This window comes from Manacus candei, unplaced genomic scaffold, assembly GCF_025592945.1.
Source record: "Manacus candei isolate 608988 ecotype Guabito, Panama unplaced genomic scaffold, ASM2559294v1 h1tg000072l, whole genome shotgun sequence".
Lineage (NCBI taxonomy): Eukaryota > Metazoa > Chordata > Aves > Passeriformes > Pipridae > Manacus > Manacus candei.
This window is the reverse complement of record NW_026138120.1, coordinates 886376-904422: the sequence shown is the minus strand read 5'-3', so window position 1 is coordinate 904422 and position 18047 is coordinate 886376. Positions and strand designations below refer to the sequence as shown.

At 36.8% G+C, this 18047-nt stretch overlaps 1 protein-coding gene across 22 annotated transcripts in view; it reads right to left on the bottom strand.

The window, feature by feature from the left end:
• The window catches only part of THRB (thyroid hormone receptor beta), a 161301-nt gene that overhangs the window by 28439 nt on the left and 114815 nt on the right, over nt 1-18047 (bottom strand). The window contains exon 1 of one of the 22 annotated variants that reach the window (XM_051808399.1): nt 4609-6750. The exons of 20 other annotated variants lie outside the window; for them this stretch is intronic. In XM_051808399.1, the coding sequence (XP_051664359.1) occupies nt 4609-4936 (328 nt within the window). In that variant the 5' untranslated portion in view covers nt 4937-6750. Of the gene's footprint in view, nt 1-4608; nt 6751-18047 lie in introns of those variants that run through there. One more of the 22 variants, XM_051808398.1, reaches the window with a different exon arrangement.

Below are 18047 nucleotides of genomic sequence, written 5' to 3'. Positions count from 1 at the left end.
GTCACCTTGAACTCTTTGCAAATTATAAAAAATTACAAGGACCATCCAGATATCATCCTTGACATACTTGTGTACAAAAAGCTTAAGTAGACTGATGGTGAAAGCATAGAGCTGAGAGAGAAAAAGCATACTCCACTCTTGTTTGTGCTCTTATCAGTATTGATCTGAAAGGCTGGGCTGATACACTGATCCTTGTTTCCCGCTTCCTTTAAATTACTCCCACTGAGAAAAATGGCTTATTTCTCTGAGAATATTGTTGAACAGGTTCATATACGTCTTGTTAGCTAGCTGGCTTGCTTTTCCTCAATTTTGATCTTTGTTGGCATTCTTTGATTTATGGAATTACTAAAATTTGGCAAGAGATTCTGCAAAGATCGAATCTGAAACATTTTTATAGCCCCTTTTCCCTTAATGACTTTTCAATGTACTAACTGTGTTCTTTGGGCTGATTCAGAAACCTTATCAGCAACAGTGCTTTTTGCATAGATGTGATGAAAACATTTTAGCTCAAACTGTGTTATCACTTAACTGCTGCAATCAGTACTGTACTTGCAGCCATTAACAACTACAGGTAAAAAATACACCACTGTAAGTCAGACCATGCCATTTCCCCCTGTCCCACCCAAATTTAAATGTTTTATCAACAAAGTTTTGTACTGCAAGAAAGCGATTTATTTAGAAATCTAAGTCTCACTGAACAAAGAGAAGTATGACTTAGTTCACTTTCCCATCCTTCATCTGTTTATGGAAAGGTACTGTAAAGTAGAAGAAAACATGTTCCCATCGACTTTATTACAAAAGAAACATATAATTCTAAACGCATAATGATTTGCTGAATTATTCAATTTTTCTTACCAGTGCTATCTCCTTAGAGTGGTGGTCAAGAGCAAAATTAACATTTTTAAGCTTCAAATAATTGTCAACATTCTTGGAGCTGCTCTGCCACAAAGGCCAAGACGACAAATGCTCAGTGTTTCTGTAAGTTGATTACATGTACACATACTCCCTGCACTGATGAAGTGACATTTTGACACAACCTCCGTGTTCCATTTTCTTAGCTATTCAGAAAGTACTCTAATATTTTCACACCGCTGAGAACGCAGTTTGGACTAAATTCAGGCACATACTCTAGCACTCACACAGTACGCATTCTCAGCTGCACATAAATTGCCTGAAAAAATATAAGGAGAAATAATTACGACAATTACAATTATAACAACAACAACAACAAAAATAACCTTAAAAGACCCTTTCTCCCACCATACCAACAGCCCTACAAAAGACGGCATTAACCCCACCTGGTATCTGGGAAGCAAAGTGAGACGCAGGGCTGAGGAGCCGGCGCTGCTACAGCCCGACTCGAGAATTCCCACCCGCAGACCCTCGGTGTGGGGAGCAGCCTTTGCTTACTGCTGTCCACTCCCACAGAACCCGAAGTTAAAACCTGACTTCATAGACACCTGCAGGCATCGTTCATTAACTTTGCCCGGGAAATGACCATTCAAAGGAAAGCAAAAGCCAACTCTCATCCTGTTTTAACTTTGCAGACCTGTTTCCCACGTTGTCCAAATGTCCAAAACACTGTGCACACACCAAATGTGGCGAGACTGAAGTTTCCGGACTCTTGTACATATTTCTTTTGCACTTTCCTAACTGCATTATCTCTGCCCTGTCACTGGGCACTTCTCCTCACAGTACGGGTGGTGTGAGGAGATCCAGGGACATTTTTGCCTCTCTGCTCAGCCTCTGCACAAGGGTGGGGTGGCACAGGCTCACCCAGAGCATCACCCACCCAGCATGCAGCACTGCAAGTCCACTGTGGCTAGAAGTACCGTAAGAGACGAAAAATATTCCAGTTTAAGCTCTCTGGGACAAAACTGAGAATAGCATCTCGTTCTCACCATGATGAGCCCTGTTCTGCTTATCAGATTTCACAGCATTATGCAGAAAACAGCAGAAAACAAAGTGTTTCTGGCTGCCTGTTTCCTAGGGTAGGATCAGGTCCAAAAGAGTTTCCTCAATAAAACAGTAAGCTCTTGCACAAATGTTGTGCTACCACCTTTTAACAGCATGCATTAGAGCACAAAAGGTAATGGAGCAACAAGCAGATGCAAAGCTAAAACTACACCTCCACCTCATGATTTTCTGGACTACAATTCTTTTCTTTCAAAGTCAATTCTTTCATCAGAATTTCTGACAGACAGTCAGGAAATAATAGTTTTTAATGTACTGTAATAACTGAAGTAGCTTTCTTATATTTTACAATAACTAGCTTTACTTTCTAAATACCTTTTTTTTCCTTTAGTGACACATTTTGGGGGTCTTGGTTTCTTGTTTTTCAAGTTATTTTCTGAATTCTTTTGAAGGAACATAAAGATAGAGAAGTAATTAAATACTCCTTCATAAATGAAAAGCTTTTCAGCATATAAAATGTTGATTTTTTTTTCTTCTCAGAGGGGAAACAAGACTTCAACCATTTAGTAACTTGCAAAAGTTTTGATAGAAGAGGAGTCCGTGTGCTGCTGTAAAGTACAATCTGATTTGAACAGCATATTATTGAGATTACGACAAATTTCAAGGGACTAACAAAAATACCAACTGCAACAATCAAGACTCCTCATGAACACCTGCTTTGGGACTTAATTTTGTTTTAATGGGCTATTACCAAGGCTTCTCTAACAAACTGCCTTGCCCCCCCAATCAATTCTGGATCAATACAGACACACATGCCCCGTGAAAAGCCTTCTGTTCTTAGGACAGGATTAAAAGATTCGTTAGTTTTACGATAGCTTGGTTAAAAGATGGAAATTAAAAAAAAAAAAAATGCACATGTTCCACGCAGTTTAGATCTCTTCTGCTTAACAAACTCAGCATTTGCAAAGGTTTGACAGAAGGGAGGCAACTTTTTATTGATTATCACAGTAATAAGGATCTAAAAAATCCCAAAGCACATTGTTCTGCCTCTGTGAATGATCAATTAAAAGCCTGCTTGAGATTCAGCTTCCTCCAAAATTCACCACCATTTCTTAGTGAAACGGAGGTGGTAGGAAACAAAGGTAGACACACAGTTTTTAAGAACAATTCTGTACTCTTTCAACCAAACAAGTACGAAAACTTTAAACAGAGCAGATGTCAGATGTCTGAGTACCGAAAAAACTTAAAGCTCTGACCTAAGTCTATCGATTATTATTTATAACCTTTAAACTTACGAAAAATATATTCCTTCACTGACTTTGCATTAACAAATCTTTATTTTTTCTAAGTTAATCCTGAGATAAACTTTTTCTTTAACTGAAAATAAGACATGGGAAAAGTCTACAAAGAGTCGTGAATTCATTTATACAAAACACAACAGCAGATAGACTTAAAAAGCACCTAAAATGTTGCAAAACATAAAAACATGCATTATCCACAACTACATTTAGTCTACAATTTGATGATGTTGTTACAGCTTCCCAGAAAACGATTTAAAAAACCATTTCCTTATTATGAAATATGATGCTGTTTGAAGTATAAAATTAAGACATTTTTCTACTGACCATACAGATTTATTGCACCAAGTACTAATTAATATTGCCTGCCCAAAGGAAAATATTTCAGTTTTCCATGTAGTTAATAAAATTACACAGTCTACTTTTCACTACAAAGCTACCTTAAAAGTAGTAAATGGTGTTTTCCCTATCCACCTAATTACATCAGATTCATCTGGTTTTTGGATAACTGCATGCAGAAAATCTGGTCTTAACAGAAAAAAAAGATTATTGTGGTATAATAGACTGTTTATTTTTATTCTTTAATAATGTGATTTTAAAGAAACACGGAGGACATATACTCTGTATGCGTCAGTTTGGCTGAGTTCAGAAAAAAACACACCGAAAACATTTCTAAGTGTTTGTTGGTATTTTGGGGCTCTTTTTAAATCCCCTTTACATACTTGAAGGCAAAAGAGTAAATTCCAAAACAATTTAACCCCGAGAGGGAGTAGACATTGCACTCTAATTGCCCTTCACAAACATATTGATTATATCAACTTTCTGGATGCAGAGTAGTCTTTCTTACACAGGCATATTCTTGAATTCTCAGTCTTTTTTGCTCTGCATAATCAGAAACTACATGGTTTTCACTTAGAAGACAGTAACTCATTTCCCCCTACATATTTACAGTTCTATTTTCAAAACCTTTTGCCTGAGTTGTTGAGTAAACAGAGTTCACATTTACTGAAAACGAGGACTTATACTATTTGTATGTAATCAGAAACACAGCTTTAAGACATAGAATATATAATGACGACATTTCAGAAGAGAAACTTTCTTATCTAGCTCACTGGTGAATAGCAAACAAACTTAATAGCCCCAGAAAGAAGAAAATAAGCAATGTATTTGCAAATGTCTCTTATAGATTAAGAAAAAGTGCTTGGAAATACTCATCGCTCACAGAAAACCTTACGATCACCTAGCAACCTACATTACTGCTGCTTTCAATTTTGAACAGGCAGCCTTCACATTCAAAGATGCATCTGAGCCAACTGATGCAACTGTAAGTTTAAAGCAAAACAAAAACAAAAACAGAGATTATTTTTTTTTTGTTATTTAAATAAAATGCCCCTACCTTTCTTCTGAGAGTACGATGGCGACTGCACTTGAGAAAAAGTAGGTTTTTCTTCTGTGAAATATTCAGGTTGGTTGTACTGATTCAGGGCCATGTCCATGTCAGAGTACTCGCTTTTAAACACGTTTCCAGGGTAACTACAGGTATAAGGCTGATTCACCGCCCAGGCCTGTTCCATATATATGTTGTTACTGTGCAGGACCTGAGCATCACAACTGCTGTAACCCTGATTCTCTTCAATATATGTGCAATAATCAGTGGACTGCATGTAGCAATTGCTACCAGCAGCTGGGTGCACTTCATATATTTCTTGCATACAGTAGTTCATTTTGTTAGCCTATCTCAGCTTCTACTTTACGTACACACACACATGCATACACACGCAGGCATGCATACACATGGGTCGGGAGAGGAGCGATGAATATACACCAACAAAGTCGACTGCAAAACAGCCCGTTTTACTTCGGAGCGGCACCTGATGTGCTAAAATCCTATTTATATTGGGACGGCTTGTGAACTCCCCTGCCAGTCAAACATATTGGGAAGCAGATTTATGACAGTCAAAGGTCTTAATCTGTGACTGTAAGTTAATTCCAAGGGAAGATGGCAGGCAGGTAGCAATGACCACCAGACAAAGAAGCGACATCCCGACAACCCTCCTGTTCCCCTGTTTGTCCGGAATAATCATTTTATAAACCATTTCCAGTCTTTTCCAATATGATTAGAAAATGATTACTAAGGCGAGGACACAGTTATGTCACTGTAGTTGTCAACTTAAGTGTGAAGAATTATAAAGACTGCTTAAGAACTCCCAGAGGGGATACGCTGAAAATCCTAAAATCAATAATCCTGTTTTTCAGCATTAAACCATAGAAAATCCAATAGTGCTGTGCTGATGACCCGAACAGTAGTCTAGTTTTACAAAATTTAGCAACTTAATCTGTCATCAGCTTTATTGATTTTGTTTTACAGAATTACACGCATGAATCTCCCCAGCCTTCCACACGTACACAATCCACCCCACTGCCTGGTAATGCATTTATGAGAAAGAAGCTTTGCTGAACTTCAGTCATTTCAAGAAGTAATTTCTATTGAGTTCAACAGGTGGGAAAATTCAAAATAATATAATCAGTAAAAAGAACACTGCTTATATATTATCAATAAGCTAATTGCTTTGCTATTTTGCTTTGTTATCTTTTCTGTTTCAGTAACAGAGTACTTTTAGAAGAGTATCTTTTTTGACAACAGACGCAGCAGAAGAAGGAGGGTTTCTGCTCAATTTGGCTCACCTATGAACAAGTCAATGCCACTACAACAAAAACTGTATGATCTTTTAATTGCTTAATGCACCCTAAACCTCAATATGGTCAATATACCTTCTTTAATAAGCCATTCTTTTTTGATCTAAAATAAATTATTTTATTTTTAACTTATATTAACTGCTATTTTTTTTCGAGGTAAAATGTGCTTTTTCTTTACAGCACAGCTAAAATACGGTAAAACTTCTGAAGTCAGTAACAAGATAGTAACCCTTTCTAATATCTGTTCTTATTACTGGGAAGCAGAATTATTACTGATTTCATAATGAGATCTTAGTTTTCTTATTTCACTCATTTTAAACTAAAGGACTGCCAAAATTACCACGTAACTTGGCCCTTTTTCTTCCAAGATCTTAAGTATACATCAAACAACTTTGATGAACATACACCTAAATGGTCCTAAAAAGTTCAGAGCAATAGGTAAGAACTGGGCATGACATGTACATACTTCTCCCTATCTGATATCATGAATATTTGAGACTAATGCAAAGAGCCAACAGAGAAACATTTTCCCTTCCAACGTACAACTGTAATTAACCTATCTGAATAAGAAGGTTGCCAATCAGTGCCTAATTATTACCAAATTCAGGACAAGTGCTTTCGAAGATCAGAGAAGTTTAAATTGCTGATTGGATTTTTTTCCCCCTCTAACTATAAAAGAAGCATCTTTAACACACATTTCTTATTAACTTGCTCAGAAAATAATAATATATTTGGTAAGTCAAAATGAACTCTACCAAGATCAATCCTACTGAAGTCAATAAAGTTGCTTCCAAACAAACTTATTCTTCTAAGACTCTAACAATTTAAAGTAACATTTTACTTCATTAAGAGCACTAATAGTTACTGAAATTCCAGAAGTAAAACCCAAATGAACCCTCATTCACTTACCATTATCTAACTCAACAAATACCACCATGAAATACAATGTGAAAAAGCAATGAAAAAGTTAATTTTTCATTTTAGCTCAGGCCCATCATCTAGATTTTACAAACAGTGACTTTGTGATAAAAAGCATGTCTCAGGCGGGATGTGATTTTTCACGAATGGATGTTCAACACTTCATAAAAAATGCCTGTGTTTCGTAAGAAATTCTGCAATAGTTGTTTGCACAGAAACCCCCAAACCATGCCCATTTAGGTGATCGGTTGGTAATAGCGTAGCACATACAAATGTAATGCACACAGTTTGCTGACCTTACTTCTCCACACTCCTCAGAGAGAAAACATTCTGCAAGTGCAAGTACATGGGTTGTTCCTTTACCACAAAACTATCTCCTGTGCAGCTAACAGGAATTTATGTTAGAGCTTGCACAGAGGTGAGGCTGTGTTTCACAGGTTGGCAGAGCAGAATACCTGAATATTTCTACACCACCCTGAAAAGCCTTAGGGAACTAGGCTTTAAATTTTTATTGGGAATTTCTCCCCCATGTAGACTTGTTTTGCCAGCAGAGTCAAAATTCCCACAAATTTTCTCTTCTCTTGGTTTTTTACCCCGATTTGATTTAGGTTTGTTACTGAAAAACTAAACAGAACTGAGACTGTGTGTTGGCAGAGCTGTTCCAGCCAGGATGGCACCTGAGGAAATAGTACATCAACATGGCACAGCCTGTGACTTACTCTCTGTTCCAAAATAAATCCCTCAAAAATTTCTTATTTTCTATTGCTATGTCAATAATGCTTAGAAATGTGTCATGTTCTATTTTTGTCAAGAGTTACTGTAATACTGCAAGGAAATTAAATTATATGAAACTGTGAAGGACAAGGAGAAAAAGAAAATGGATGGAAACCTTTTCCAACAACAAAAAAAAGAATGATAAACACTGTCAGGGAATGTGGGTTCCTTACCTGTAAAGTGCTAACATTATAGAGGTTTATAGCACTGCAGATTGTTGTTCTCTTGGAAACGAGTCAGTTCATTGATCATCCTTGCAAGAACTTTGCAAAGTCTTAACATCCTTATTAAAACTGAAATAATCCTAAAATATTTTAATTTCTTAGGGTCCAATCCTGCAGGTCCCTGTCATGTATTCCTTTGAATTGTCTGATAAAAGAGAGTCAGACAGGGTCTTTATCAAAAGTCTGAAAATGGAGTAGAATAATATTAACAGTTTTTCTTTGTCTTGTATTACAGTTTGAATATTAGAGTCTTCATGTCATGTTGAGCTTTCACTGCCTTCAGCAATATAGTATTGCACTTGGAATTTTATTAGTTCACAAGTGCCTGATTATGTGAACACATGGAAATTAATAACCATCAGAATAAAATCTTCAATTTAAGCAAACAGGCCAGTGATAAAACAGAAACTTTGATACTGTGACAGCAAAGGATCCAGAGCTCAAACTTCTCACAGTCTGAGATGTCAGCTCATTGTACTAAAAAAGGCAGAAATTACTTGTTAAACATGGGCCTTGAATGCTCCAAAGGTTTTTATATACTCACCCTGGTGTAAATCAGAAGTAAGTGCAGCGCAGTCAGTGATGTTACACTGGGTGGGCAGAAATCAGGCTGAGAATGCCTGAAAAGAGGTGTCTGCAGAAGAGACTACTTTACACTAGACCATTCAGCTCTTCATCAACTCCTGTTTTACAGTTATGACTAAGACTTTTAATTACAAACAATTAAACACCCCACTAAGCTGCAGTTCTCTTCTTAACTTGGTTACGAAACCCACCAAAATGAACCCATAGATATGTTAAGGAAAGCCAGCAATCCTGTGGAGGATCCTCTGGATGCTACAGCCCAAGCAACTGCCTGACACAGAAAAGAAGAACTGTTCAGTGAAATCCACTCCGCTGTGCACCTCAGCTACCTGTGTGATGCGCAGGTGGCATATTACCCGCAGGAGTCCTATTCTCCTGACCTTTTCCAAACTGTGCATCCCTGGGCCAGAGTCCTGAGTATCTCAGTGCAGCACTTAGGGCCCCTACATGCTACTTCTAAAAGATTTGGCAATGTCAGTACGTGGGAAGCATTGCAGAGCATTCAAATTAGTCAGGGCAGAGTGCCACTACTAAAGGACCAAAAGGAAGGCTCTTACATTGGTTGTGTTCACACTTCACGTGTGAATAGAGATAAATAAAAATCCAGTATTTGGTAAAAAAATTTTGCACATTTGAACATGTAGTTGCAAGGATTAAACATACCTTTCTGAACTCTTCACAGTTTTGTACACTTATATTATCAGCTCCTGGTTTTGTAATACAAATTTTTACACATTACAAAATAACTGTTATATTTCCTATTTATAGATTTTCTTGTTGCCTGCATTCTCTCAGCCACCTCTGATGATGGTTTTGGGAAAAAAAAATTAGACCACTGCTTTTCCCAGAGAACACAAATCTGTGCTTTCATAACATGGGCCACATCCTAGACAGGTCTTTTCACATTGTAAGGAAAATGTATTGAAAACTGTAACAACTTTTGAGCAGAAATACTAATGTAGCCTCTGCAACACACATAATTTGTCACATACATCTATCTCCATGCCCACACGAGTTACCATCTCTTTTAACATATGTATTTGCATCACCTTATTCATTCACTTTACATACTATGATCAAAGACTCAAAATGGTCCCTCAAAAATGTGACTATGCAAACTTATTGTTAGACATTAAACTAAGAAAACTTCAAACATCAGAATCAAAAGTAATAACAAGCATTTACAAAACCAGAAAATTAAGTCTTTATAGTGTTTATTTTAGTTTGAAAACGCTATTTGTGACTAAATCATAAAGCAGGTAGAATTATGGAATTCCAGCGTTGAAAAGTTATAACAGCAATTGACAGTTCCTGAAGTATGTCTCAGTGGAATTGAAGATATTATAAATCACCATTTTGTTTATGCTACAGTTATTATAGCAAGTGATACAATTGAAGGAAAAAGAACCAAATCCTTCCAGCATAAAATAATTTCTTTGGGTTTGTAACAGATGTGGCAAGATTCAAACTAGCTGCCCCTGGTATAAACCAAGGAAAACCTCACTTAGACAGCAGCACACCTCTCTTCTCCACATGTACTAAGTTACTTATTTCTCTAAAACTGCTCCTCTCACAAAACTCACTCACTGTACTTCGGTTATGACATGCCAATAAATTTGTATGTGACTCATAATGTGCCAGTGTGATGCACCTTTTAATGAAACACTTCAATAGTCTGTTTGGATAACAAAGAATGTCATAGTTTATATGTAAATGTTCAGATTCACTACAATTCCAGTTATCCCTCAAAATATTTTCGACATCTTGAATAAATTTGGTTAAAAGAGAAAGGAGATTGCTCTTTCCTTATCAGGACTCCTCGAGGCTTTGTGCTTGCTTTTTCTTGCAGTATTCACAACATGTAGGTAGCACATGGTCTTTCAGAAATTGTTTGCTCCTTGAGAGGTCTGCCGACATGCGGGCTAACGAAATTCTTGAATAGTGTTTGACAACTTTTGAGATGGTCTCTGAGCAAATATTACTAAGAGTAATTATAGACCTGTGACCCAGACAACCCAATTTGTTAAGCCTCCCCATATATCATAATTGGAAGACCCTGTTAGCAGACATCAGTTAATTACAGAGCTTATCTCCTGAGAAAGTAACCACCAATACTTATAACATGTACCTTTTCTGAGTCATTCCCTACCCCAACTCCTCCTGAAAACTTCAAGGTGAAAAGTTTTATTTGTTCAAAAATAAAACTAAGCAGAAAGCAGGCTAATTTAGCTTGACACAACATAATTAACAGACTCCTGGATGGGACTGTCTGGGTTTGGAAGCCTCCTGACAGCCCTTAGTAAGACGTTAAAGCGATCAACACCTGACATCTGTTAGCAAAGAGGCATTCTGAGGTAAAGCACAACTAAATCTAAAGAAATCAGGTACTTAGACCAGTTTAACTTTTTCATGAGGTGATATCCTGCCTGACACTGTAATCTTTCTTCCTGGAGTGACGCAAGACTTAAGTAAAAGAAAACAACTTGTAATCCCCCCCCCCCAATATGCAGTAATTATTTTTTAGGCAAAGAACAATGAAGAACTATTTATCCAAGTTTAAAAAGGAATAAAAATAACTTAAGCACTAAATTCGTGCTAATACCTAAGCAACTGTGATTCTGAAAAGGAATTCCTTCAATGCTGCACTGATGAGAACAAAACAACCTACATGAAAGAAAATGGTTTATTCTCCTGACTAGTAAGGCAAAGAATAATCCTAACAACAAGTTCCATTTAAGTTCTGTACATGCACTTATTGAGGTTTTGGGGATGGCTAATAATAAGAAAGACGGTAAACAACACAGTCACAGGTGAGAGATGAATACACTGAAAGTAGTAAAAGAATGCTTTCTTTTGCCTTTGCATTTTTCATGTATCAAAGATATGCTTCATTAAAAAAGGCCAGGTTCAGAAAAGATTTTTGATCAGCTTACCAAGACCATAAAGAGAAAGATGAATACTTTTTAAAAGCTCTAAAAGAACAGGTATTATTTTGTATTAGGTATCACACAGAAACCCCCAGTAAGTACTCATCACATTGTCATCAGGGCTCGTCACTAAGCTACTAAATTAAATAGAAAGGAAAACTAAAAATCACAATTATCCTGATGAAAAAAAAAAGTTGGTAACAAGAAAACACCCCTCCCCATAATAATGCTTTTACCAATGGCCAAATCCCTGATAATTAACAATGACATAACAACTTGGTTTTGCTTGAGGTTTTTGGATTTTTTTAATACAGCATTTGCTGTGCTCTGCATGATAATGCCAGTTACCTTTACACTTTTTTTCTTCTTTTTGGTAATCCTGGGCACTTGACATGACTTGAAAGTTTGCTTTTGTATGGCCTGGTTGTAAAATTGTGCTAGTCCAGGTTGAAGTACGTAGACATTGCGAAAGCTGCTGTCCATTCCTCTGGATTTCATAATTTTTGAAGTGTCTTTTCCTACAGAAACGGTTTTCTGCTATGCCCACTAAATTCCATTTTTGATTTCTGTCAGGAAGGTGAATCAGTCTGTCCCACAACAGGAGGCCACGTCCTGGATGTTTGGCAAATACTGCAGGACTACAAAGTGTTGGCTTTGCCAAAATCTTGCTCAGGTGTGGAGTTTTGGAAAGCAAGTGGTTCCCCAGCTCTCCTGATGCTGTGGTATTCCCGTGCATCTCCACTGGACTGCACTGATACGATGCAGAACCTTTCAGCCATGCCCATTCAGCCACCATTGTTCCCCTTCGGTACAAGTAAATATAAATTTTTCAGTCTGAGAAGCCTGAACAAGTAGGCAGATCTATGTGGACAGGCTAACACTAGATGCAACTTTCACAACATCACAACTACAACATGGGCCCCTGGGCAAGTTACCACCGATTTATTGCCTTGCTCATATGATCATTTGAGGTCTTGTAGGTCGAGGCTGGTCGTGAACAATTTTCAGATACTTAAAACACAAAACATCAAGGATTCAGCCTTGTTTGACTTTGCTCTTATCGTAGGCTGACCTGAGGGACACTCTGTTACCTAAGTGTGACATTCTTATGTGGGCATGCTTAGCAGTTCCGCTTTTGCTACCTACTGCCTTTCTCTACTTGTCGTTACAGCAGAGTATCAGAGATGCTAATTTTATCACAGGAGCATGGACACTCGGGTCTGGTGTAGATAATGAACAATACTAAAGCTGCATGATTTGGTCTAAGTGGTCATAATTTATTTATTCCTTGGTATAGAAGAAATGGAGATACCACTAGTTGATAAATTTGTAAAACTAAATATAGCCCACTTTCTCTTTCTTGGCAGCAAAACTAAATGCTGTAGAAATGATACATTACAGATCACATTCCATATTTATTTATATTATATGTAGCAAAATTCAAATACAAAATAGCTGTCTAACTTGCATATAGAAAATAGCAAATTCCAGACATTTGATGACTGATACCCACGGTGGTTTTAATCATAGCAAGATTCTGCTGTTTTAATCAACCTAAGAGTTAATTTTACATACATTTCACTCAGTAAAGTAACATATTAGTAAATAAGTGAATACTAAGTCAGTAATTTCTAGATAAAAATGATTCAAGATAACTTTGGATTTCAGTCTCCAGATCTATCATAATATTGCTGTTTCTGAAAGTTTTGTCCTAAGACTTCCATTAAGTGGAACATTTCCAACCAAGGACACATTCAGGAAACTTAATTATAGTTAGTACTAAATACTGTTATCCTGTGTTAGTCCCTGATAGCATTATAGCTTTTCTCAAGATGTTATTTAATTTTAAATGTAAATGCATACCTTTTTTTCTGCTGGGAATACAAGCTCACCTGATATTTGCAGTTACAAGTCCATTCCTTCTACTCACTGTATTCAGTTGGACATCAGTAACATGAATTTGTGTGAGAAACTACCTAGCATCATGGAATCAATGCACAGGGCAGGTAAGTTACCTACAGAATTTGCCCCTACTTACTTACTTCTGGCTTTATAGATCTACTCTAGTTCAGACTTGATTTTCTTGGTAAAATTAAAAACTAACTCTAAATGCAGGTAATACGGCAAGAGAATATCACTTGTAGGAGGATAATCAGGTTTAAAATAGAATAGTGAAAGTAACCCAGAGAACACTAGGCAATTAAAAAAAAAAGAACAGAATATGATTTTTTTTTTTATAAATCAAACACTTTTATATTCTCTTGACTTCATAAATTTAAGCCCAGAGGAAGAGACTGGATTGTTTTGACAAGACTCACTGGGAGCTGCACAGAACTGCTCTGTAAGATCTGAACTGAACTTATCCTCTTCACTCTTCATGCACGAAGAGGAACTGTGCACTATAACCCACCCTTCCTCTATACTTTGTATAATCTCAGACAATGTACCTGGTTCAGTACAAAGCTACTCTCCCTTGTCTTCCTTCACACGTCAGTTATCTCCCTTCATGGATAATATTGCATCTTTACATAAATGCAAAAGTCAAGCATGTGCAATATATGTGTTAAAAATACAGACATTTCTATAAGTCACTCATAAATAGATCCTTGCTTTGTTGGTTTCTTGAGCAGACCACTGACACCACGCAATTCTTGACCTCATTTAAAAAAGTTATATCCTCAGTTACTCAGGTCTTGCTATTAGTCCTTGAGATCAGTAATTCATAATCCAGGTTGTTCAATTTCATTAGGCAAAAATTTCTATACTTTTTCACCTAAATTTATCTTTGATATTAAAGGTCATCTTTGCCGTCTTTTAGCCTATAAGGACTTGTTTTACCTCTCATTTTAATCAAAAACCATACATTCACTACAATGGTAAAACTTGTTTCCCAAGGATTCAGATAGGGTGTCGCACAGGGCTTACAGATTTTTAACTTTAACAAAGAACTCTAAACCCCTTCATAACTTAAAAAAAAAAAATTAAAACATATTTTCCAATTTCTGTGTTTGCAAAGCATCTGTGGGATTTTGAAATATGATTCTAGACACATTTAAACTATGAGAAGAAACTGATTCTATTACCTCTTCCATCATTTGGAATTTGCCCAGGTAGAGTTCACAAAGGCTAACCCAGCACCCTCTCTTTTCCTTTCAGTTCCCTCTGAAATTTGTCTCACTATTCTGACTCTCATGTTAGCTACAGTTTATTTAATTTAACAAGTTTGCACTTTATTTCACAAATTCTCTTCAGTCACCAGGGACATTTCACATTCAAATTTTTCTAGACAAGGATTAAGTTGTAAGGAACTACCACTGAGAGGTCTCATATTTTGTCTCCTTTTCTTGTACTTTCTACACTGTGGCACAGCAGATATGTCTTAAATTACCATTCACCTTTTTATGTTAAATTTATTCAACTCCATTTTTTCTAACATATCTTGCCTGGATTTCTCAAAGGCTTTTTTTTCTTTTTTTTCTCCCCCCAACAAAGAACACAGTTGAAATCTCCTACATCTACTCTTGATCTTGTCAAACCAAAATCTTTGATAAAGGATGATAATGTAATTTTGTCTGAGGTCCCTACTTGTAAGAGAAGCACCTCTCTCTCCCTCCAGCTACTGCTAAAATGGCTATAATTAAGGCAGGAAGCAGTACAGCCTACTGGGATGAACCATGACTGAAAACACAGGCCCTATTTCAGAGTCAAGAGTGACTAATAAGCAGGGCCTAGAGCTCTTCTTGTCAACATAAGCAAAGGAATCATCGAGAATTTCATAAAGCACATCGTAGCAATAACTGGCATTTGAGCAGTCAACAAGTCAAAAGACTTCCTCAGAAGCTCTTTAAAGGTTTGTTTTATAGAAGTAGAAAAAGTTTTAGCAAATGAACTGCTCACTGAGCTAAACTATAAGCATAGGCAAGGAGAATCCCTCCAAATTTTTTTATTATGGGCCCAGACAAAGACTCCTAATGGGTGATTGTGAAGGTAAACCTGTTCTCAGATATGCAGTGTTATCTGAATGTCAGTATATAAAGAACTATAAAAACAATGGGACAATTTATTTGTTTTCATCTCAGTTCTATGGGTTTTTTCCTACTTCTCCACTAGTATCCACCAACAGTAGTCAAGGAAGGGATACAAAAAACCTCTCCTTTTTTTAGTACAACTGAAGAGAGTCATAAGTTGTTTCTTCCAGAAAGACTGGAGATGGTAGCCAGCCAGCCAGGCGGGAGGATAGTGTTTCCTGCTGCAACGAGCTGTATACAAATCGTGACAGAATCTCAGAGTGACAGCATAGGACCACAAAACACACTGAAAGAGTGCCTGTTCTCTGTACTCACAACAACCTTAGAGGCACTGCATTAAATTCCCCCAGCTGTGCCCTGAGAATTACTCTATTTTTCCTAGCTTGGGATCTTCCCTGTTACACTCAAGGCTGGCATTTGCATTCCTGTTATTACTATTAGTGCTTTATACCACAGTAGCTCCGGCTGATGGCTAGATCCATTGGTGATGAAAGCTGCTATGACCACACAGGCAATCAGTCCTTGCTCCTCAGAGGCTGATTACATTGCTCACACTCTTTTGGGGAGTGTAAACATTTATTTTTCACCCTCAGCAACAGGTTGTCGCTTAGTTGCAAGGCAAAAGGTAAATCAGCAGTTCTAGGATGTCAGAGGATTGCTGTTTCTACAGTTACAAAGACACTTCCTCTCATGACAAAAAGTTATTTTACATTCCGAAACTGCTCAGAGGAGAATCTCTCAGAAAATTTTCTCTACACAATATTTCACTGTGCAGCTAATCAAAATAGTAGCAGTAGGAGAACATCTTAGCAATCTCTGAATTGTCATTAACTTACTTGGTTGCAAAAATTTTATATGTCTTGCCTTTTCTCATACTTCATGTTTATTGAAAACAGAGCAGCAAGGGAACAGCACTTCATTGGTTTGGGGTTTTTTTTTGACATTGAAGTATGCAAGCATCTAAGGACACTGAAGTGGGTTGGCTTCAGAGAGATCAACTAAGGCAAATGCATCAGGATTAGGACTGACAGGTGCACAGTAGGTTGATGAAGTAGCCTAGCTTTGTATGGACCCAGTCTGATAACACTAGATGATTTTTACTTGATGACTTGAGATAAAAAAAAAGCAACCAAGTTACAATTAAAGGACACTTCCCTGACAAAATTAACACCCAATTCGTATTTTGTTCAAGCATTTTAAACCACACAAAATAACTACAAGTAAAAGCATGTAAAGTTTTCATGCATGTTTGTGCCAGGAAAGATAAAACTATCTGTGCCATACAAGGCTTAGGTTTCATTTCTTCTCATTAATCTTGCTGTCAGTTCACAGTATTTTATTTTCCCTCCTTTATTTTGCTTCTCCTCTTTCCTTTTCTTTTCTTGTCCTTCCCTCTTCTTCCAAATAATACAATGGCATTTTCTTCTTATGCTTCCTTATAAAATAGGGAAACACTTCACAATTGAGTTTCTCAACTTTTAAACTAGGTTCATGTGATCGTTGAATAAGCAGAAGGATGGAGCACAGATAACATAGACTAGTCAGACTCTTTTTCATAAACATGTAAATCCTGCCTATGTGCTAAATAAAATCTTTGAGAACATGTCATTTCTTTCCTAAATTTTAAAATATAAAAGTGACAATGCTTATAAGAAAAAATTTGTAGAGTGAGAGAAAGGGACTAACAGATAGAAGTAGTGATGTCTACTGAAACCATCATGTGGTTTTCAGTATTTCAGAAACATGTGTATGTATGTTTCTGGAAGTACACAGAGTCAGGATTATTTAATCCAGGACTGTTGTACTGTTACGTGCTTTAACAGTGGTAATATTATAAAATATTTAAGTATTACATTTTAAAATATGAATTTCAAGACACATTAAATTTCAATATTTTCAATCTTTTGGACAAAGATTACATCACCATGAAAGAAGAGTGCGCAGATAATTACAATAAAGTTATAAAAGTCTCTGATGTGTAAGAAAAGGCAACATTAAGAAACTCATAATATACAGTGTAATATCTTTATCCTTGTTCTTGATGTATTTTAACGAGCTCCTCTGTGAATCAATGCAATCACTTTTCAAAAACACACTGAATTTCTATTAACTATTAAAGTAATATTACACATATATTTATCTCATCAAGAATCTGAGCTTGACATTATGTGCAAATTTCTAAACATGAGAAAAAATTAATCAGAGAAAAAGAATATTCAGAAGAACATGACAGCTCATCTGTAAATTAATCTGTAAGAGGCAGATTCTGAGCACAGAGAAGCAAATGGTTCAGGGTTCGGGGTTTTGGTATGTAATAAAGAGCTGTCTGAAATCCTGTCCTTTGAGAAATGAACAGGACTTGTGTACACCAATATGGAATCTTGTAACAGCTACAGATAAAACAAACATACAGAAAGAAATGAATGACCAAAGCTATAATGGAAAAAGCAGTAAGATATCAGGATACGCAATGGAACTAGAAACGTGGTGCTAACCAATACAGCCACGTAGATGCTACATGCATTTTCCCCTCTCATAGCTCTGTACGACACATGGAAGTTTTTCTGAGAAGATGGTATATCTGAGTACAACAGTTCTGTTCAAACCACAGGGCTCACCTGGCTGCTGTTCTCCAGCAGGAGCCATAAGTGGATACCCAGGGAAGAGTAAGAACAAAGCAAG